The sequence below is a fragment of the Uranotaenia lowii genome, chromosome 2 (assembly GCF_029784155.1).
Source record: "Uranotaenia lowii strain MFRU-FL chromosome 2, ASM2978415v1, whole genome shotgun sequence".
Taxonomy (NCBI): Eukaryota; Metazoa; Arthropoda; class Insecta; order Diptera; family Culicidae; genus Uranotaenia; species Uranotaenia lowii.
This window is the reverse complement of record NC_073692.1, coordinates 293,039,146-293,063,890: the sequence shown is the minus strand read 5'-3', so window position 1 is coordinate 293,063,890 and position 24,745 is coordinate 293,039,146. Positions and strand designations below refer to the sequence as shown.

The 24,745-nt window shown below is 37.5% G+C and overlaps 1 protein-coding gene across 4 annotated transcripts in view; it reads right to left on the bottom strand.

Moving 5' to 3' along the window:
• Positions 1-24,745, bottom strand: part of LOC129748797 (A disintegrin and metalloproteinase with thrombospondin motifs like) — a 633,996-nt gene that overhangs the window by 41,952 nt on the left and 567,299 nt on the right. For 3 of the 4 annotated variants that reach the window (XM_055743549.1, XM_055743551.1, XM_055743552.1), the window contains exons 7-8: positions 21,409-21,551; positions 9,454-9,509 (exon numbers count right to left, since the gene is read on the bottom strand). In XM_055743549.1, the coding sequence (XP_055599524.1) occupies positions 9,454-9,509; positions 21,409-21,551 (199 nt within the window). Of the gene's footprint in view, positions 1-9,453; positions 9,510-10,289; positions 10,343-21,408; positions 21,552-24,745 lie in introns of all 4 variants that reach the window. The other variant, XM_055743550.1, reaches the window with a different exon arrangement.

Below are 24,745 nucleotides of genomic sequence, written 5' to 3'. Positions count from 1 at the left end.
CAGTCTACTGTCCCATTCCTAAATAAACTTAACTTTAGCAGCCAAATTTCAAAGTTTCAGTTTTAGGGTTTTATGTACCAGTTGATTTTTCGAAATATGAAATAGGTTCGAAAAAAACTATTTAAAAATGATATAAAAACTATCGATTAAAATATCAAACAGATCATTAGAGAGATTACAGCCAAGATATTCAACAATTTAGAAATTTGTGCATTTAAATTACGTAAATACAAATCTATTTTGTGATTTTATCACGCCTGTCATCTTGAGAACTAATTTGATCCAGAACTTTAGAAAGTAATCCAAAGTCTCTTTTGAATTTTATCAATGAAATTGAATATTTTTCTCATGATCTTGCAACACACTGTTTATAGTAATTTGAATACAAAATATCACATAACTTCATCTAATATTTTCAAAAACATTGCGAAATTGTAAATAATTATTTACAAGAAATAAACAATATAGTTGAAAAGAAGTTTTTCCAAACCAAACCGAAAATTCTCATCTTCAGTTCTCATACAATTAAATTTCATTTACCAAATAACGCAATTTTTCAAATGGTAAATTTTATGATGAATGCACTGATATTAAATTTTTACTACTTTGACAAAAATAACAGTGAACATCATAGTTGCTCTGCTTATTTTTGATATTTTATATGATAAAAACGGTTAAAATTTAAAATATTCTAAATTGAATAATTTTGGAAAAATTATTTAATCATGTTCTTGTTTTCATTTATTTTAATAACTTATTTTTCTTCTCCCAAAAAAAATTTCATAAGTTTTTTCAAGTCTAAAATTTCAAAACTATACACTTCTGGCTTTAAAAAAATATAAATTTTAAATTATAACAATATTAATAACAGAATTGATAAAAATAAAATATGTGGAATTTATTGCTGCAAATAAAAATAAAAATAAAAATAATTAGAACTAAAATTTATTGAAATGAACTGATATTGAATTTTTATGTTGAGTTTGAATCGAAAAACTCTTCATTTACCCTGAAAATCGAATACATTTTTTGTAATAGTTTTTTTTACTTACAATGGGTTTTGGTTATTTTCTTTTTTACTTCAATTATGCAAGAGGATTTGTTTACATTGAATCTTCGGTTGAAAAAAAAAACTTAGGTGTTGATTACCAAAATCATGTCTGCAGAGAAATTCATTTTTGTAATAAGTAGAAAAGAAACATCTTGCATTGTTCTATTTGATAAAATATTTCAGCATTTATGAATTGCTCACAATATTCTAAAAATTTCCTCTGTTTGCTCCTGTGAACTTCTCAGAATACATTTATTTTTTTAAAGAAAAGATTGCAAAATTTACAAGAAAAAATCGCTGAAAGAGCTCTAGTGGAACTTTTAAAATCTTTAAATGGGTGTCAGAGACAAAAAATCAGTAAAACTTTTAATAATACGAATAAAAAATGTTCAAACTTTCAAAGCTGGCTCCATAAGCTCAAAAGAATTTTTGGGCTAGTAAAATATTATATTGCCATTTTTTTCCATTTATTTTTAGATTTGTTTAATTCTAATTTCAAAAAATGCTTTTTGTTTAAAACCAAATCGCAAGTTCTTCTAAAAATTTGTTTTAATATGATTTCTACATTTTTTTAAGAATTAAATAAAATCCTTTTTTTTCAAGGAAATTTATGGACATCTTTGTAACGAATATAAAGAACTATCTTCAGACATTTAGAATAACCATAACATATTGAAACTGCCTTTTAATGTAAGGTTTTAATGTTTCGTAAATGGCGATTACTAGTTACAGAAAAGGAAAACATATGTTTAAAGTGTATGAGATTTTAGAAAACTGATCTGTTAAATCTTATCAAAATATTACAATAAAAAACGATTTAATTTGATTAAGAACTGACACTTAATTTGATACGGATTATAAACACTAACACCACGTGTTTCAAAAAAGCATTCAGACAGCAAAGTTAAAATGTTGTGTTTGATTGAAGTTTTTACAGAGTTTCTGAACTGTTTTAAACACCTTAAACATGATGTTTAGTTAAAACTCAGAACTTCCAAAACTATTTTTAATTGGTGGAAGGAAAAATCTAAGCATTTTAAGCGCTGTCATAAAAAAAACAATAAAACTAGCTGCATAATACAGCAATCAAAATGAAACTCAACAAACATCTTCCAAGGATATGATGGCTAGCATTTAACAAATGCTTAAACCACCAGCTCTCAGAAAGAGAACTTTGTACTATGTAAGCATAGTACTGATTCGATCTCCTGACCTCTGGCTTGAAAGACTTGAACGCTATTCTCTAAGCCCTAAGCCATGGTCGGTGGCTAAACCGGTTCGTTTAATCTGTTTTCTTTGGGATGTTAACTCTCACAAGAAAAAAAAGAATAAACAATAAAACAAAGTGATAAATAGTATCAATTATGTTCGAAAACAATCTGAAAACATTTGAAATGAAGTATATTTGAAAAATTATGTTCCCTTTTTCATTCTAACAAACTAAAAAGATTTCTTCTTAAAAAAGTTAACTAACCCTTAATAAGTGCATGTAAAACTGATTTGTGCTTATCATTAACATAAAAATAGTAAAATTACCATATTATTGACTTTTGAAAAATTCTATATATATACATATATTCCGATAGATTATAATTATATATAGAATTATAGAATTATCTCTTCACATCTTCTTATATATAAAAACTAGCTGACCCGGTAAACTTCGTTTTACCTTCAAAAGTATAAATCGTAATAAATGTTTAATTTCATCTACACGTCCTTAACTGCATTGTGCTCGCCAATAGATTCTTATGGAAATCGTAACAAATAAAGTTTAATTTGTATTGGGACCCCCTATCATCGAAAGTGAGATCCTTGAAACTATTATGCAAACCATCTCTGACCCAAAAAACCCTCGGATACCAAATTTCACTTCATTCCGACCGACCATTCATACGTGATGTTATTACAAAGAAAACGCCTTCATTTTTATATATAAGATGTGAAGAGATAATTTTGTATGGGGACCCCCCTTTCATAAAAAGTGAGATTCTTGAAAGTATTATACAAACCATCTCTGACCCAAAAAACCCTCGGATACCAAATTTCACTTCATTCCGACCGACCATTCATACGTGATGTTATCACAAAGAAAACGCCTCCATTTTTATATATAAGAAGATGTGAAGAGATAATTTTGTATGGGGACCCCCCTTTCATAAAAAGTGAGATTCTTGAAAGTATTATACAAACCATCTCTGACCCAAAAAACCCTCGGATACCAAATTTCACTTCATTCCGACCGACCATTCATACGTGATGTTATCACAAAGAAAACGCCTCCATTTTTATATATAAGAAGATGTGAAGAGATAATTTTGTATGGGGACCCCCCTTTCATAAAAAGTTAGATTCTTGAAAGTATTATACAAACCATCTCTGACCCAAAAAACCCTCGGATACCAAATTTCACTTGATTCCGACCGACCATTCATACGTGATGTTATCACAAAGAAAACGCCTCCATTTTTATATATAAGAAGATGTGAAGAAGAGATAACTTTGTATGGGGACCCCCCTTTCATAAAAAGTGAGATTCTTGAAAGTATTATACAAACCATCTCTGACCCAAAAAACCCTCGGATACCAAATTTCACTTCATTCCGACCGACCATTCATACGTGATGTTATCACAAAGAAAACGCCTCCATTTTTATATATAAGATGTGAAGAGATAATTTTGTATGGGGACCCCCCTTTCATAAAAAGTGAGATTCTTGAAAGTATTATACAAACCATCTCTGACCCAAAAAACCCTCGGATACCAAATTTCACTTCATTCCGACCGACCATTCATACGTGATGTTATCACAAAGAAAACGCCTCCATTTTTATATATAAGAAGATGTGAAGAGATAATTTTGTATGGGGACCCCCCTTTCATAAAAAGTGAGATTCTTGAAAGCATTATACAAACCATCTCTGACCCAAAAACCCTCGGATACCAAATTTCACTTCATTCCGACCGACCATTCATACGTGATGTTATCACAAAGAAAACGCCTCCATTTTTATATATAAGAAGATGTGAAGAAGAGATAACTTTGTATGGGGACCCCCCTTTCATAAAAAGTGAGATTCTTGAAAGCATTATACAAACCATCTCTGACCCAAAAAACCCTCGGATACCAAATTTCACTTCATTCCGACCGACCATTCATACGTGATGTTATCACAAAGAAAACGCCTCCATTTTTATATATAAGACTAGCTGACCCGGTAAACTTCGTTTTACCTTCAAAAGTATAAATCGTAATAAATGTTTAATTTCATCTACACGTCCTTAACTGCATTGTGCTCGCCAATAGATTCTTATGGAAATCGTAACAAATAAAGTTTAATTTGTATTGGGACCCCCTATCATCGAAAGTGAGATCCTTGAAACTATTATGCAAACCATCTCTGACCCAAAAAACCCTCGGATACCAAATTTCACTTCATTCCGACCGACCATTCATACGTGATGTTATTACAAAGAAAACGCCTTCATTTTTATATATAAGATGTGAAGAGATAATTTTGTATGGGGACCCCCCTTTCATAAAAAGTGAGATTCTTGAAAGTATTATACAAACCATCTCTGACCCAAAAAACCCTCGGATACCAAATTTCACTTCATTCCGACCGACCATTCATACGTGATGTTATCACAAAGAAAACGCCTCCATTTTTATATATAAGAAGATGTGAAGAGATAATTTTGTATGGGGACCCCCCTTTCATAAAAAGTGAGATTCTTGAAAGTATTATACAAACCATCTCTGACCCAAAAAACCCTCGGATACCAAATTTCACTTCATTCCGACCGACCATTCATACGTGATGTTATCACAAAGAAAACGCCTCCATTTTTATATATAAGAAGATGTGAAGAGATAATTTTGTATGGGGACCCCCCTTTCATAAAAAGTTAGATTCTTGAAAGTATTATACAAACCATCTCTGACCCAAAAAACCCTCGGATACCAAATTTCACTTGATTCCGACCGACCATTCATACGTGATGTTATCACAAAGAAAACGCCTCCATTTTTATATATAAGAAGATGTGAAGAAGAGATAACTTTGTATGGGGACCCCCCTTTCATAAAAAGTGAGATTCTTGAAAGTATTATACAAACCATCTCTGACCCAAAAAACCCTCGGATACCAAATTTCACTTCATTCCGACCGACCATTCATACGTGATGTTATCACAAAGAAAACGCCTCCATTTTTATATATAAGATGTGAAGAGATAATTTTGTATGGGGACCCCCCTTTCATAAAAAGTGAGATTCTTGAAAGTATTATACAAACCATCTCTGACCCAAAAAACCCTCGGATACCAAATTTCACTTCATTCCGACCGACCATTCATACGTGATGTTATCACAAAGAAAACGCCTCCATCTTATATATAAAAATGGAGGCGTTTTCTTTGTGATAACATCACGTATGAATGGTCGATCGGAATGAAGTGAAATTTGGTATCCGAGGGTTTTTTGGGTCAGAGATGGTTTGTATAATACTTTCAAGAATCTCACTTTTTATGAAAGGGGGGTCCCCATACAAAATTATCTCTTCACATCTTATATATAAAAATGGAGGCGTTTTCTTTGTGATAACATCACGTATGAATGGTCGGTCGGAATGAAGTGAAATTTGGTATCCGAGGGTTTTTTGGGTCAGAGATGGTTTGTATAATACTTTCAAGAATCTCACTTTTTATGAAAGGGGGGTCCCCATACAAAGTTATCTCTTCTTCACATCTTCTTATATATAAAAATGGAGGCGTTTTCTTTGTGATAACATCACGTATGAATGGTCGGTCGGAATGAAGTGAAATTTGGTATCCGAGGGTTTTTTGGGTCAGAGATGGTTTGTATAATGCTTTCAAGAATCTCACTTTTTATGAAAGGGGGGTCCCCATACAAAGTTATCTCTTCTTCACATCTTCTTATATATAAAAATGGAGGCGTTTTCTTTGTGATAACATCACGTATGAATGGTCGGTCGGAATGAAGTGAAATTTGGTATCCGAGGGTTTTTGGGTCAGAGATGGTTTGTATAATACTTTCAAGAATCTCACTTTTTATGAAAGGGGGGTCCCCATACAAAATTATCTCTTCACATCTTCTTATATATAAAAATGGAGGCGTTTTCTTTGTGATAACATCACGTATGAATGGTCGGTCGGAATGAAGTGAAATTTGGTATCCGAGGGTTTTTTGGGTCAGAGATGGTTTGTATAATACTTTCAAGAATCTCACTTTTTATGAAAGGGGGGTCCCCATACAAAATTATCTCTTCACATCTTATATATAAAAATGGAGGCGTTTTCTTTGTGATAACATCACGTATGAATGGTCGGTCGGAATGAAGTGAAATTTGGTATCCGAGGGTTTTTTGGGTCAGAGATGGTTTGTATAATACTTTCAAGAATCTCACTTTTTATGAAAGGGGGGTCCCCATACAAAGTTATCTCTTCTTCACATCTTCTTATATATAAAAATGGAGGCGTTTTCTTTGTGATAACATCACGTATGAATGGTCGGTCGGAATCAAGTGAAATTTGGTATCCGAGGGTTTTTTGGGTCAGAGATGGTTTGTATAATACTTTCAAGAATCTAACTTTTTATGAAAGGGGGGTCCCCATACAAAATTATCTCTTCACATCTTCTTATATATAAAAATGGAGGCGTTTTCTTTGTGATAACATCACGTATGAATGGTCGGTCGGAATGAAGTGAAATTTGGTATCCGAGGGTTTTTTGGGTCAGAGATGGTTTGTATAATACTTTCAAGAATCTCACTTTTTATGAAAGGGGGGTCCCCATACAAAATTATCTCTTCACATCTTCTTATATATAAAAATGGAGGCGTTTTCTTTGTGATAACATCACGTATGAATGGTCGGTCGGAATGAAGTGAAATTTGGTATCCGAGGGTTTTTTGGGTCAGAGATGGTTTGTATAATACTTTCAAGAATCTCACTTTTTATGAAAGGGGGGTCCCCATACAAAATTATCTCTTCACATCTTATATATAAAAATGAAGGCGTTTTCTTTGTAATAACATCACGTATGAATGGTCGGTCGGAATGAAGTGAAATTTGGTATCCGAGGGTTTTTTGGGTCAGAGATGGTTTGCATAATAGTTTCAAGGATCTCACTTTCGATGATAGGGGGTCCCAATACAAATTAAACTTTATTTGTTACGATTTCCATAAGAATCTATTGGCGAGCACAATGCAGTTAAGGACGTGTAGATGAAATTAAACATTTATTACGATTTATACTTTTGAAGGTAAAACGAAGTTTACCGGGTCAGCTAGTTTTTATATATAAGAAGATGTGAAGAGATAATTTTGTATGGGGACCCCCCTTTCATAAAAAGTGAGATTCTTGAAAGTATTATACAAACCATCTCTGACCCAAAAACCCTCGGATACCAAATTTCACTTCATTCCGACCGACCATTCATACGTGATGTTATCACAAAGAAAACGCCTCCATTTTTATATATAAGAAGATGTGAAGAAGAGATAACTTTGTATGGGGACCCCCCTTTCATAAAAAGTGAGATTCTTGAAAGCATTATACAAACCATCTCTGACCCAAAAAACCCTCGGATACCAAATTTCACTTCATTCCGACCGACCATTCATACGTGATGTTATCACAAAGAAAACGCCTCCATTTTTATATATAAGAAGATGTGAAGAAGAGATAACTTTGTATGGGGACCCCCCTTTCATAAAAAGTGAGATTCTTGAAAGTATTATACAAACCATCTCTGACCCAAAAAACCCTCGGATACCAAATTTCACTTCATTCCGACCGACCATTCATACGTGATGTTATCACAAAGAAAACGCCTCCATTTTTATATATAAGATGTGAAGAGATAATTTTGTATGGGGACCCCCCTTTCATAAAAAGTGAGATTCTTGAAAGTATTATACAAACCATCTCTGACCCAAAAAACCCTCGGATACCAAATTTCACTTCATTCCGATCGACCATTCATACGTGATGTTATCACAAAGAAAACGCCTCCATTTTTATATATAAGATGTGAAGAGATAATTTTGTATGGGGACCCCCCTTTCATAAAAAGTGAGATTCTTGAAAGTATTATACAAACCATCTCTGACCCAAAAACCCTCGGATACCAAATTTCACTTCATTCCGACCGACCATTCATACGTGATGTTATCACAAAGAAAACGCCTCCATTTTTATATATAAGAAGATGTGAAGAAGAGATAACTTTGTATGGGGACCCCCCTTTCATAAAAAGTGAGATTCTTGAAAGCATTATACAAACCATCTCTGACCCAAAAAACCCTCGGATACCAAATTTCACTTCATTCCGACCGACCATTCATACGTGATGTTATCACAAAGAAAACGCCTCCATTTTTATATATAAGAAGATGTGAAGAAGAGATAACTTTGTATGGGGACCCCCCTTTCATAAAAAGTGAGATTCTTGAAAGTATTATACAAACCATCTCTGACCCAAAAAACCCTCGGATACCAAATTTCACTTCATTCCGACCGACCATTCATACGTGATGTTATCACAAAGAAAACGCCTCCATTTTTATATATAAGATGTGAAGAGATAATTTTGTATGGGGACCCCCCTTTCATAAAAAGTGAGATTCTTGAAAGTATTATACAAACCATCTCTGACCCAAAAAACCCTCGGATACCAAATTTCACTTCATTCCGATCGACCATTCATACGTGATGTTATCACAAAGAAAACGCCTCCATTTTTATATATAAGATTCCGATAGAAGTGTTATTTAAAAAATGTTTGTGTACAATGATTTTGAATTTACACATTTATAAAAAAAATAAAATCATATGAGAAAGTGATTTAATTTGAAAAGTGCCATTATGATTAAAAACATTTAAAAACCTCAAAGAGAAAGACGCTTGATGACAATTTACATCTGAATCGATGAAAAATCACAGTGATGAAAAGATTTTTTTACAAGAATTTCTCTACCGAAAGTTTTTACAGGAGTTGTGACCACACAGAGAGATAGGGCAGTCATTTCTGAAACTTAGAGCCAATTGTGAGAGAATGAGAGAGAGAGGAGAGAACAGAAACAAAAGTAGAAAATAAGCACTTAGGTTTTATGAGTGCAAACAATTCCCACGCAGTGAAAGAGTCAATCAGTTTGAGAACGCGAATAGAATAGGATACAATGAAGGAAAACAAAACAAACAAACAGTAGTTGTTGGTGCTCTACACAAGAGAATATTGATGACAGAGAAAACAATAGATCAAAACAACAGTACACCAAAATGTTGGTGTCCCAGGTTGAAATTGATACATAAACAATTCGATTATTGGTGGAAATTGATTGGTGGTGAGGAGCCGATTTGTTGGCCTATAATTACCTGCAGTACCGCGATTACACGCGTCATTTGCGTACTGTCTTCTACACATATCTAGTCTGTAACAGAAGGTAATAATTTCCAGCTTTTATTTGATCAAAACATGTATAAAACAATGGGAAAATCGGTGGAACAGCTATATAAACAAAAGGAGGTAAATGGGGGAGCGAAAGCTCAGGAACTATTAAGATAGGGAACAGGAAATCGAGGAAAAAGGGGTAGGAACATACATTTATAAATAAACATTGTCTCTTTGGACGCCATCTTGTTTATGTTTCTGACGTTTGGTCAAAAGTCCTGATAAGTCCTTCTGATTTGTTCGTAGCTGTATTATGACGTACGTAAATTCGTTTTTTGAGGTTAGGTTCTCAATGCAGTTTCATAAGATTGGTTTAATTGTTTGTTTTTGTTAGAACTACTTCTACTAAATGGATTGATCTGGAGGACCAATTAAGTTACTAATTATCTTTTGCTAGCATCACGTAGCTTTTGATTGCTAAGCTACTCCAAACCGATAGGTTTATGCTTTTTGGAAGCAACATGACAGAAACAAAAGTTAAAAACAAAGATGCATATCTACGCGTATTAGTGAAATTTGGCAACAGTCTGTGGGTGGGTGTGTGGAGGGTCATTGGGTGGTCCCTTTCGTTGGGATTTTATTATTCAGGCAGGCAGGTACGTAGGTAGTAGCGGGTAAATGCGGTTAAGATAAGGTGACAATTAACTTCTGAATACGGGCATGATTTTTCTTCCCTCGAGGAAAAGAAAAACACAATACTAAGAGTAGGTATGTGAAATTATCGTAACAACTAGTTGAAGATCTAGCAGAGAATCATTACCGGCTGTGCCTTTCGTACAGCGACCGCCTTTCCTTCTTCTGCACATATCATACCTGTGGAAAATCTCAATTGAAGTTAGTGATACACAATTTTGGGTTCTTGGGATGGGAAGGTTTTTTTTCATGTGTGTGGGAAGGATGAAATATTTAGGAACGGTTTTGAGGAGAAGGTGGGATAGAGGATTTAGTGGTGTAAAATGAGTTACAAATTTAATAAACATGTAGACAAATCAAATTCATACTAAGCGGTCTTTGGAAATTTATTTTTAACAGCTTAAATATTATACTGTTCGGGGTACATACGGCGTTTCAAACGATGATCATGGAATTCCTTAAAATCTTCCGGTTGTGCAAAAGAGGTAGAAATCGGTCACTCTGCAAAAATGGGTAAGCCACATTACCCGTTGGCACACTGGCCAATATGTATGTGCAAAGGGACGGTGAAGTTGACTTCTACATGATCATGAAATCCGGACACGTGGTTTCGCCATTTTGCCCGATGATCATGAAGTATCGGAAAAGTGATTTCGCCTTTTTTCCAGACTTTCGGTGAGATAGAGAAAACATCTGAACATGTGGCGTTCACTTGTCCAATGTTCGTTGTGGCACGTTGCGGCCGGTTGCGGACACGAAAGTCGGGTCAGTGACGGGTTCACTCGGATCATGACTGCCTATCAAGAGGGCTGGAATCTACAGCAGTCCGTGGATGGTGTGTGATTATTCTCTATTCGGAGAGAATCTGAGTAGCGTGTGTCAGATCCCATGATTGAAACCACAAAGATTGACCTTCTCCGTAGTGGAAGTCATGGATGCACCACATGCGTGTGTATGATACTATAGCGTCGGTTATTATCCGAGTGCTGCCGCATCCTATGAAGGAAACTAATGGGATAAAAGAACCGACTTTTCTGCAGTGGATCTTGTAGAAAGAGCTGTAGCATAATAATTAAGTTCGTGTAGCTATTTTGTTTTGTGCGTGTAGTCCGACCATCTGAGTCAAAAACCCACCATAAATGCGTGTTTATAAATGAGAGTGTATCTCTGTCAAACGCACACATGGGAAAGCAAAACAAACAATAATCGAAAAATCAAAATAATAGCAACCGAAGAAGACAAATTCATCGTTCGGCTCCCCATCGCTGTGAAAATAGTTTGTGACTAAAATCGTGCCATTTTTTCGCATTTCAGAGTCGCATTCAGGACAATCGAGAAGATTTTGGAACCGCGTGGGTCATAAGGTGAGATAAAGCGAACTAACGTTGTCGAATCGCATGAAATCAGGCATTTCTTCAACTCACAGAGTGTAGTACAGGTGCTCGTTAAGTGTTCCTTAGCGGCAACAAAATAGAGTCTAGCGAAAACTAAGGTAATACTGCAGATGTAGTTATCACTTTTCCTTACCAAAACTTGCTTCTAACTGTAGATCGAAGAAAGCGCCGGGTTTGAGAAAACGACTGAATAAGAAGGCAAAAGAAACCATTCCAGCTGGGTGAGTGAGTGAAGTGCAAACGTTCATTGCGAAACTGTGTCAGGATAACGTTGATTTTGCAGGCACACAAGCCATAACAATTGGTTTCATCCGACCGACGGTGGAAGCTGTAATCGGGAACAGACAACGACCCTTAGTGGGCGAGTAAAACGTTGTGATACGAAAAAAGATGAGAGTGCTAAGACACAATTATTTGCCATAGATTGCGAAAGACTTCGATGCCGCAGGACAAAAGGAAAAAGAAGGAGCCGCCGCTTCTAGACCAGGCAAAGGGAGAGTTCAAACATAAAGAATTCCCTTCCCAAACAAAACCATTCAAGTGATTGATAAATATTGTAGAGTCGTACCTAGACGACCTCGCATTGACCAGTTGCTATTAGACCTAGCACAAAACGGCCCCTTTAGGTGAGTTGGTTGTTTGATGTGTTGGATCAGCTAATTCTAAAGCTAGGATTTATTATTGATAGGGTAGTTTTGGGAACTGAGCCGTTACTGAGCCGAACTCGATTTTGCGCCATTTTGGTTTTGCGAGTCCCGCTTTTGCGGAGGAAAAAGTGCTGACGCGGCAAGAGTCAGCTGGAAGCAGTTGACGGAGGTGCTTCGGGAAGTTGACATGAGCCCTTCGACCAGTGCAGCCCGACAGGGTTGCCAGTTTACCGGATGCGACTGTGAAGTTGAATGCTATGAGTAATACACTTGTGCCGTCCAAGCAGTGATTTGAACATTGTTATTGTTTGGAAGTTAAGGTAAGAAACGGACCCGTGAGTAGACATTATGTTGGGATACCACGAAAGGCTTTTATCTGCAGCTGAGTGACAGGAGCCTTTTTATGACAGATGAACTGAGAAACACAGGAAGTAGTCAGTTGTGGAGAGACTACTAAAAAGCGCGCGCTTATCGGTTAGCGGCTAGTAAACGAGATCGCAATAAACTCGAATTATAAGTAGTTATAGTAATCGCTGATATTAATTATTTAACTCCGAAACATCACAACATTTTGGCGACGAGGATTCCGGTTGCGTGTGTTTCTTAAAACGTTCGTTTAAGCCATTTGGAATTTCTAGAACAACGATGGCTACCAATCATCCACCAAGCGATCAACTCCTTATGAGTATTCTTCAAGGTCAGCAGAAACTTCTCGAAGAATTAGTTAAAAATTCAGTGGCACAAAAAACGAATGCTAATGAGTTTGTTTTGGAATCGTTATCAAACACTATGTCCGAATTTGTGTACGATCCCGAAAATGAAGTTACTTTCCTAACTTGGTATAGCCGTTATGAGGATTTGTTCAGCAAGGATGCGTCAGCACTGGACGACGCGAGCAAAGTTAGATTATTGCTAAGAAAGTTTTCCCCTGTGTCACATCAACGTTATGTCGATTTCATACTTCCAAAAACTCCAAAGGATTTAAATTTTGATGAAACGATTGCGAAACTCCAAGTTGTTTTCGGCGAAGGCACATCTATGTTTCGAAAACGTTATCGTTGTCTCCAAACGGTAAAATCCAGCCACGAAGATTATATAAGCTATTCTGCGGCAGTTAACCGGCGCTGTGAAGAGTTTAATGTTGGCAGAACAACCGTTGATCAATTTAAGTGCCTAGTGTTCGTATGCGGCTTGCAATCGCCAGATGAAGCGGAAATAAGAATGCGTCTTATAAATCGACTAGAAACCGAACCAGATACCATGACCCTGGCTCTACTGGCGGATGAATGTAACAGGCTAGTGAATTTGCGGAAAGACACATCTATGGTTGAGCAGCAAGAAGTGAATTCTGTGCATAGGGCAGCTACACACACTGATACTCGAGCAACATCAACGAATCTACCGAAAGCTCCCTGTTGGTTGTGTGGCGGAGTTCATTTCGTTCGTGAATGTGAGTACGCAAACCATCGTTGTGCGGAATGTCAACAAGTCGGGCATAAAGAAGGTTATTGTGGCTGTATTCGTCCATCCAGAAATGTGCCATACAAACATAATCGTTCAGGTGGTGGTCGCGGAGATGGTAATAATTGGCACCGATACAAATCTCGATCGTTGGTGTGTAATCAAGTACTGAATGTGGCGTCGAGGAAATATGTTGTAGTGTTAGTAAACGGTGTCAAAACAGATCTACAGCTTGATACTGCGTCTGACATCACAGTGATTTCTGAAAAGCGCTGGGCTATCATTGGTAAACCTGTCACCACAACTACATCAGCAAGAGCGCTAACAGCATCTGGGTCCAACTTACAACTATCATCGCAGTTTCAAGCAACTTTGACGTTAGCAGGAAAATCAAAACAAGGTACTGTTTACGTTACCAAATCCAATCTTAACATTCTGGGAATCGATTGGATCGAACGGTTTGGCATTTGGGACGTTCCTATTAGCAGCATTTGTCGGAATCTGCACCTATCCGACGATAATCAAATAAGAGCACTGAAATCCAGATACTCGGATGTGTTTTCTAATGAACCAAGTGTATGTGCCAAAGTTGAAGTTAACCTAACAGTGAAAGACGGCGCCGTTCCTGTTTTTCGACCAAAGCGACCAGTTTCTTTTGGTTCTCTAAACCTTGTTGAGCAGGAGTTGGACAGGCTCGAAAGACGTGGTGTTATCACCCCTGTCTCGTTTTCCGATTGGGTAGCCCCTATCGTGGTCGTTAAAAAGTCGGATAAGACGGTGCGGATATGTGGAGACTATTCGACTGGCTTGAATGCAGTGTTAACGCCTCACAAATACCCACTTCCAACTCTAGACGAGATATTCGCAACTTTAACCGGTGGAATTATGTTCAGCATTTTGGATCTTCGTGACGGTTATTTGCTGATGAACGTTTCGGAAGAGTCCCGTAAGTACCTGACTATAAATACACACAAAGGCCTCTATCAATACAATCGCCTTTCACCGGGACTACGTTCCGCACCTGGAGCATTCCAGCAAGTAATAGACACCATTCTTGCAGGAATTCCTGGCGTGAAACCGTACATAGACGATGTCATTATCACTGGCTGTACGAAAGCAGAGCATGATGACCGTCTAGAACAGGTGCTGAAGAAATTTCGAGAGTTCGGATTACGGTTGAAGGAAGAGAAATGCCAATTCTTTGCGGAGTCAGTAAAGTACTTAGGCCACATCATTGATCGTACGGGAATACGTCCAGATCCGGAAAAAGCACTGGCCATTTCTAACATGCCAGCACCAACCGATGTTGCAACATTACGGTCATTTTTGGGTGCTGTAAATTATTATGGAAAATTTATCCCGCATATGCGTAATTTGCGGTATCCCTTGGACAATTTATTGAAGTCATCGAGTACGCATTTTGAATGGACTGAACAATGCCAGAAAAGTTTCGACTCTTTTAAAACGATTTTGTTATCAGATTTGGCACTGACACACTACGATCCACATTTGCCAATAATCGTTTCCGCTGATGCATCTAACTTTGGTATCGGTGCCTGCATCCAACACGTTTTTCCGGATGGTACTAGGAAAGCGATTTATCATGTATCTCGTGCGCTATCATCAGCAGAACAAAATTACGGACAAATAGAAAAAGAAGGTCTTGCTTTGATTTTTGCTGTTACCCGTTTTCACCGTTTTATCTATGGACGCCATTTTAAGCTGGAAACGGATCACAAGCCTTTACTTTCTATTTTCGGATCTAAGAAAGGAGTGCCAGTTTATGCTGCGAATCGACTACAGAGATGGGCAGTAACGCTCTTAGCGTACGACTTTGAAATTCTTTATGTGCGAACCACTGACTTCGGAAATGCAGATCTATTGTCTAGACTGATCAATCGATGTGCAAAACCAGACGATGATATTGTCATAGCAGCCGTATCAGTTGACGCAGATTTAAAAGAGGTACTTCATGTTGCTATAAATTCGTTAAATATACCTCTCAGTTTTAGAATGATTCGCTCTGCTTTCAACAAAGACGATGAGCTTTCGAAGGTTGTCAACTTTCTTCAGAATGGTTGGCCGGTAACAACTAACAAGCTTCAAGGAGAAACGAAGAAATTCTACGAAATAAGGGACTCTTTATCCATCACTGAGGGTTGCCTTATGTTCGGAGATCGTCTGGTCATACCGCGCTGTTATCGCACGAAGGTCTTGAAACAATTGCATACTGCTCATCCAGGCATAGAGCGGATGAAAGCCTTGGCAAGAAGCTACATCTATTGGCCACGGCTAGATTCTGATATTCAAGAGTGGGTACGCGGATGTGGACAGTGCGCCATATCTTTGAAAGCTCCAGCTCGAGCAAATCCGCAGGCATGGCCTGAAACAATTAGGCCCTTCCAAAGAGTGCATATTGACTATGCAGGGCCGCATTACGGTTGGTATTTTTTGATAATTGTAGACGCTTTTACCAAATGGCCCGAAATAATTCCATCCAAAACTTGTACTTCAGCCACTACAATTAAAATGCTTCGAGATGTTTTCTGTCGTTTTGGAATGCCGGAAACGCTAGTCAGTGATAATGGTCGGCAATTCACTGCGGATATTTTCCTCAAATTTTGTACCCAGAATGGCATTGAGCACATACGAAGTCCACCTTACCACCCGCAGTCTAACGGGCAGGCTGAGAGATTTGTGGACACGTTTAAACGATCGCTGGCCAAAATTTATCATCCAGAAGGAGACTTGCAATCAGCTTTAGACACATTTTTGTTAAACTACAGAATAACTCCGAACCGTAATGCTAGTGAAGGAAAATCACCATCTGAACTTTTATTTGGACGTCGTATACGTTCACATTTAGATCTTTTGTTTCCACCAAAGAACACCACGAAATATGAGGTTCCGGATGTAGAAGGAATACGACGTTTTGAGATTGGCGATGCAGTGTATGTTCAGCAGCATGTGCGAGGATCATCGAAGTGGCGCTCGGGGGAAGTGGTTAAATGTCGCGGGAGCGTGATGTATATGGTGAAGTTGAACAACGGGCGAATTGTATCAGCACACATTAACCAAATGATACGTCGCTACAGTGAAGGACCGAGTGATCATCAGCAACTTCCTTTGGACATATTGATCGACAGTTTTGACATGCAGCCAACGAGGAAAATTGCCACACCAGAGATGCCTACAGCAGAAGCGAGTGAAGCTGTGGTTCCATTGAGGAGATCTGCTAGAACACGAACCATTCCCATTCGATACAGAGACTATCATCTTTATTGAGAGGGAGATGTTGGGATACCACGAAAGGCTTTTATCTGCAGCTGAGTGACAGGAGCCTTTTTATGACAGATGGACCGAGAAACACAGGAAGTAGTCAGTTGTGGAGAGACTACTAAAAAGCGCGCGCTTATCGGTTAGCGGCTAGTAAACGAGATCGCAATAAACTCGAATTATAAGTAGTTATAGTAATCGCTGATATTAATTATTTAACTCCGAAACATCGCAACACATTATATTTAGCTACCTTAGGTTTTTAATATGTCGTAAGACTAAATTGTGATTGTATCTACGAAGTTTTGGGTTTTGATTGTTTGTTTTTAGGGTAAGAGTTAGCCGTGTAGCACGCACTGAAAGTTAGTGGTACTCAACCTGTTTCAAAGGGTGAACCACTGTCAGCGGATACTCTCGATTAGAGAGGCTTAAGACATCGGGCAAGCTTTTCGTGCCTATGTAGGATGTCGTTATTGTCGGGAAACAACCGAGTCGTATCGTAAAAAAGTTCCAAACTTGTGCTGTGACAGGTATAAATCTAAGACAAGCGACACTTGATCGGCACACGATGGCAGAAGGAGCCACGAGGCTGAAAATCTAAGAGTTGCCAGCCGAAAGGAGAGAAGAAGACCGGACAACGGTCGGAGAAGACAGACCCCATCGACGGGGGCTATCGAGTAATGTATATCCGGTCCCAAGGTTGTAGCTACAAATATAAGATATCCATTAAGAGAGGTTTGTTTATTCAACCCCAAATCTCTATGATGAGAGGTGGGATCTCGAGTCGCATGCGTGTTAACCTCGAGTAGTCAAGGAGAAGTCAGGTCTCGAGTCGGTAGACTAGATATCAAGCCAAGTCAAGTTGGTTTCTAGACTAGAAAAACGTCAACAAGTCGATGCTGTGTATGTAGACTTCAGCAAGGCTTTCGATAAGGTATCACACGAGCTGGCTATTGAAAAAAGCGTCGTATTGGACTCCCAAATTGGCTTTGTACGTGGCTCAACTCATATCTTGTAGGCCGAACTGACTTTGTATGACTGAAAAACATTAACTCGGAACCTTTTGAAATCACTTATGGAGTTCCTCATTGAAGCCATTTAGGACCTTTGATCTTTCTTCTCTTCATAAACGACCTAAGCTCCATGATCGAATCAGAAAAGTTACTGTACTCCGATGATCTCAAAATTTTCCGAACGGATTCCTATCTGGTTGATTGTTGTGCACTTCAAAAGGGACGTGGAAACATTTTCAAGTTGGTGCTATCAAAACGGTATGGCACCCAATGTTACTAAGTACAGTGTCATCTCATTCTCTTGCTACGTGTCGTCCACTGAATTTCAAATATACAGTACTAACGACCGTTTTGAACCGGACATCTACTGTCAAGGACCTTGGAATTATTTTGGACAGTAAGCTAAACTTTTCCCAGCATATCTCCGCAACAGTAGCAAAGGCTTTGCAGTTCTTGGCTTTATACGACGAAACACATAATTCTTTAATGACGTCTACAGTTTAAAATCTTTGTACTGTGCTCTTGTGAGCAGTATTATGGAGTACGGGGTACAAATTTGGGGACCATATCAGACTGTGCATGTAAACAGCGTCGAGAGAGTAAAACGATGCTTCATCAGATATGCCCTGCGTCAACTACCATGGATCGATGCTCATAACCTTCCGCCTTATGAACAACGCTGTTTGTTATTGAATTTGCTGACACTGGAATCAAGGCGCGTTTACCTACAACGGCTTTTCATCTTCGAACTCCTGCAGAACCACGTGGATTGCTCAGAATTGCTATCATTGCTGCCGTTAAATGCTCCCATCAGAACAACCCGTGTTGTAAAGTCTCACAAAAAGATAGCACCACAGTAGGCTACATTTTTACTGCTGCCTGCTGTCAATTAACAGAGGAGAAAAAGGAGGAAAGAAAAAGAGAAAAATGGAAAGCGAAAAGGAATCTATCTTCCAAAAAAAATCGCTCTTCTGAATCAGGCGTCCGTGAGCAAAGTCCGTGTTGTGTTAAGTGATCCTGTTATTCCAAGGAATTCGCCTGGAAACACCAGATGGCATCTTCACGGCTCGGCCCGCAGATTCTTTGTGGTCTTGCGCCTAACCGTAAAAGACCATCATCATCTTCCTCGGGATCTGCGGAATCCTAACTTCCAAGGAGAACTTCCCTTCTTGGCCTGTCCGGATACGAGGCAAACTCGACGCCAACGACAACTGGACTAGCAACGCGCGCTGGTGCCGAAAGTTTTGGCATCCCTTCGACACATATATCAATACATCGACGGTCCTCCTGCTTCCAGAACTGGATTTCCGGAACCACGACGTCGGGACGCAACACCATGAGCAGTATATCACGGTTAGTGAGCTTTTTTACATTGGCACATTACAGGCAGAACATTGTTTCGTACACACAGGTAACACGCCGCATAAAAACATTATTAAAAAAACAAAAAATCATTGAATTTCAGGTTTTCTGTACATTATCCGTGAAGTCCTTGTTTACCCAAAGGCCAACCGGCCGTGAGGTTCCGTAATCGAGAGTACCTTGCCATGGCTGGTCTAGCCGCTGCTTTTCTTTTAGTCATGGACATGTCATGCACATGAGACATGTGCGAGGAGGGATCAGATCTCGAGTCTTCAGAGACCAGCCCTCGAGTTGCCAAGCGGAGAGTTTTTTGCGCTTACCTCGAATCATGAAGAAGCATTATGGAGTTTGAGTCCTTAAATCAGAGCCCCGGCTTCGAGTAATGAGAAGACGTATTTCTGTGAGTGGTTTCGTCTGTTTGTAATTCGTGAAGCGCACTAACGCAAGTGTGCTCTCTCGCACCAAAGGATAGTTTAATGACATTTCGAGGTAGGTACCAAGCTTAAAGGCTCCAGGCAGAGTTTATGGGATCCCTTCATTTCAGTTCCCCGGGAACCATGTTACCATTTAACTGCGTAGTGGAGGTAGTGGCTAAAATTGGAGAGCGTATTCGAGTAGTGCTTTATCCTACGAGTGATTTTGTGGGCACAAAACTTAACCTTCTACTCAATCGAATCATAAGGGATCAAGTTACTTTTCGGTGGAAAATACTCTCGAAGAAGAGACAATTCGACGCCGTCCAAGCCTTTTGAATCGGTGATAGACAAAGTCTTTGTAGGGAATCATTCGAGTCGTAGCGTAAAGTTTTGGATGCGACCCTCGATTTGCATTCGACGAGCGCGAGCAGAAAGTCGGACCTCAAATCGAATCAGTCGTTAAAGGTCAAGTCAGACCTTGAGTCACAAAGAGGAGTGGTCATAATTCATTATAGGTTGTAGATAGTTTCATTCATGCGGTTTGGCGTAAAGCGTACCAACGCGGATATGACATCCCACACTCAAAGGAAAGCTCAAACGCAGTTCTAGATAGATCAAAGTGAGAGATTCAAAGCAGATTTAAGGGAACAGGGTTGGGTACCTGGGTATTCCATGAGTACATCCTCTTTAGTAAATTCGATGGATAAACAGCTCAAAAAAGCTCAACAATGTTATTTACTGTAAGATCAACGAAACAACGATCAACTTCAACTTCCCCACACTGTGTTATCAGTCGAAACTTGGATGAAGTGAGTTTTTCAAAGTTAGGGAGTACAACGGATTAGATTCCAGTTGAATTGAAAACATTTGGAGGAGGGCCGATGAAAAGCAAGGTTGAATCAGGTAAGTTCCCATTGATAAGAATCTACGTACTGTGGATCAGGAATCAGAACCAGAAACCAACGAAAAAATGTGGAGAGCCGAATTGAATCCTGCAATCCGTCAATGCAAAATCATCGTATCATCGTGCGGCAATCTTAAGAAAAACAAAGTCATCGATATTCACATTTAACTAAAACATAGAGGTGATAACATTTTGATTCATACTGAATGTTGAAAGTTTCATAGTTTGAACCGCTTATTTATCAATCATTTGATTTTTACAAAAAAAAAAATAATATTTATATTCAAAGAAAACAAATTTACACCACAATAAAGGAATCAAAAGGGAAAGGAACGTTTAGTTACATGCAATAGGGTGTGTTTGTAGTAATTGAAGTAGAATAGATCAGCTACGGTAGAGAAGAAAGTTATAAGTTAACATTCTGACTTTGAACATTTGTCCGGTCGATTTCAACTGGTCTGTTGATTAGTCTTTCTTTTTACAATCAAACCGTTCACTTAGTCCTTCATGGTTGGTGCAGCACTTTTCGTTTCTCAGTCCATGGTGCAAGTTCGTAGAGTCCTTGTAGGATTGTTCGTTTTCTCCCGGGATACTCCGATGTGGAGGGTGCAGATTTAACGAGTCTGTTTGTGCTCTTTCGAGGAATACGGGATCCTCTCCTAATTGATCGCTTTCTCTTTGGAGAAAATATTTAGTCCTGTTTATTTCTTCTTTTCGGTCGTCTGCTTTCCGGCCTCCGCGCGATTCGAATTGGACAACCACGCTATACTTACTTGGTGATGGCTACGGCAATGTCGTACACAGGCAATCGTCGCTCCCGGAACAGATACTTGCCCATGTCGGTGAGGGCGGCCGCTGAATCGATGGCGTCTCGGCCCACGCGATTCCGTTCTAGGTACGGGGTGGCATCGCGACCCTGGCAGGGGAAAAAGAGAGAGAATTCATCAGCAACCGGGTTAAACGACAGGGCAACTTTCACTTTCATTTATTTATTATCTTCGATTGATTACGTTACATTACATATCAATCACTTGGTGGAGTGACCTAAGCGGCAATCATCATTAATTTCCGGACTTATGTCGGGTGAAAGAGAAATATTAATTAATTGATGTTTGATTAATTCGACGGCTTACGTTCATTTATAATTTAATCTTTAATTTTGATTTAGGATTTTCAAAACGTATAAATTTTTTTTCACTAGTTTGGTTGCACTGACTGAAGAAAATAAAGAGATTAAAGAGATAAAATCGAGTTAAAATTAGATAGCATGGCAGATTTTCCATAACACTCGCTTTACTTTTATCGATTTCAGACAACTCGCGTTTGGAAATAGCAATCGATGAATGGTTAGTAAATTTATGCGATTCTTATATATGTATGTTGAAAATGCGGAAACATTCTTTGATGGGCTTGGACTGAAAGTCACCGTATTTTGAAGACTTTCAACATAGTTTTCTCAAAATAAGAAAAAGATACGCAAAGATTGTGAAAGTGAGTATTTATGACTATGTTTTTGAACATTAAGTTAAGAAGGTTTCAGCGACCTCAATATATCAAATTATGTTGCAACAAGATACGAATTATAATGCTTAGAAAAATCAGAAACTGTATGGTTATATAGTTACTTTGGTATAATTAGAATAAAATAATAGTCAAATTTGGTGAAACTTCACACTCCTTCCTGTTCGAATACGTAGTTTGGGTAGAAATAGTTAAAAAGATTTCACATGTTCAAACAGTCAGTTAAGTTCTTTACAGATGTTATTTTTCAAGAATAAAACAAAATTATCTGCATTGAGTATATTAGAAAAAAGTTTTCTATATAGATCTACGATTCTATTATACCTGTACACATGCTTGATAAATATATCACTATGAGTTTACAAAAATATTGAAAAACAAATTGTACTCTGACTTTTGTTTAAAGTGTTCTAATGCTTCCAATTTTTCTCAGAGCAAAGTGAGCCCTTTTGAAGGGGGTCGTCCATACAACACAAATATTGCTTTCGTGTTATTGACGTTATTTTTGGTCGGATTGTTATGAAAATTTGCACATGGGCGTTTTGAGAGATGGAAAATTGATTTTAGTTATTGCGTTTCGGGTCAGGGGTCGGCAAAAGGGGTCGTTCATATTAAGTTTTCAATATTTTTGTGATATTGACGTTATCATACATCGGATTGAGGAGATAATTTGCACTCGGATATTTTTAGGGACGGACAGTCTGTATCAAATTTTGTTCAAGGGGCCAGCCAAAATTTATACACGGGGGTTGGGACGGTCAATTGATTTTTGATTTTAAAATTAGAACAAACGACAGAAAAGAGGGTCTTCATTATTAACTGTCAAATTTGTTTTTGAAGTAATTACGTGAGTGTGTATCGCATCGGGACGAAAATTCATATAGTATTTAGAATTTAGTAGCAAACGACAGAAAACGTAATCGTCCATATTACGGGTTCAACATTTTTGCAATTATTGCTTAACAATGCATCCGGAAATGCATCTTGAAAATGCCTGGTAACTGCCATTCATTCAAACTGTTCATGACATATTCTGAATTGAAAGCGAAACGAAGTTTGTATAGGATCAGCTAATCTGTTATAAAGTTTCATAAAAGCTCTCAGATGCAGCGTAATAGAAGCCATGTGGAGAACATCTCTCAGATTTAAGCTTTTTTTTCATCAAATTTTAGATTTTTTTTCACAGATTTGAGCTTTCATCTCCAATGCCATCAAGGTAAAAAAAACTTAAATCTGCGGAAAAAAAAGCTTGAATCTGAGGAAAAAAAAATGCATAAAAACGAGATTCACAAACAGAAATAAGCACAATATTTTTGTTTATTTAAATTATTTTGTTGTTTCAGGCTCTATTCCCTACACTCGTCAACTTCTCTACTCTTATTTTAAATTTTCTACTCTTCGTGAATGTAATAATATACTTTCATAAGAACTTTATCTAACGATGTTTTCGCACACCATCTAGTTTACTATGTGAAGATTTTTTCTTAAGTATTTGGAACACAGTATTGCTTTCCCTGATTTTATGTAATCTTGTGTATTTTGGAACATTGTACGATTCTTAAAAAAAAATTTGAAGTCTCTTTAAATTTTACCCAAATAACTAACTAAAAAACAAGCATATTCCTGGAATGTGGTTCTGTGACGTTTATCCTGAATAGCACATAAATTAGAAATTAAAACGAGCTCAACCTTCTCTTTGTTCTAATATATGAGTTACATACTCAAATACTCGAACTCGAACTCGAAAGCTTCCACTTCTTACAAAACACTCCTACTTTTTTTTTCTCATTTTCATTTTAAAGTTTAATATACGATTTTTTTATTGACTTTTTTCGGTGAGTGAAACAAATTTTTTAAATTACGTAAAGTTTCGGGTTACTTTTCTTCACCCATCATCAGACGTCTAAAAATATTAACTTTTATTAAAAACTTTAAACTTTTAAAATTAATTACATTTATCAAAATTACAATACTTCACATCACTTACAAAAAATAAAGCAGCACAATTTTATTCTATTCGGCTGCTTGTCGGTTTGTTTACTGTCTCTCCTCTTAGTTTCGCTTAATATAGTCTTCACTTTCCTTTCCTGATCCTTATCGCATTTTTAATCAAATGAATATCTTTTTTCGTTCTTTATTCTCATTCAAACTTTTTCGTCTAATTTTGCATTCTTCAATCCTTACTTACCTTTTACTTATGGAGTAAATCTCATCCGTCTCTAATTAAAATAACAATTTTTTACTTTAGTTCTCGTTTATTACATTTTCAGACTTTTTTTTACAGTCTTAATTCATTTCTTGATTACTATAATCGTGTTTAGTTTTTAGCTTCCTGGTCAATTCTCACTTCCTTCTTTTCAGTTCTTTTTTTTTTTGCTTATCGCAATTTTCATAAATTTATTTAAAAATTTTCCTTCTTAAATATCATTGATTCTTTTTCCAGTTCACATTTTCCTTTTTTCGACTTTTCTATTATTTTCTCAATTCGCTCTAATGTATCTCAAATTTCATTTCAATTTGATTATGATTTTTAACTCTCTCTTTTTTCGATTTTTTTCTTCCCTATCTCATTCACTTTTTCGTCAAATT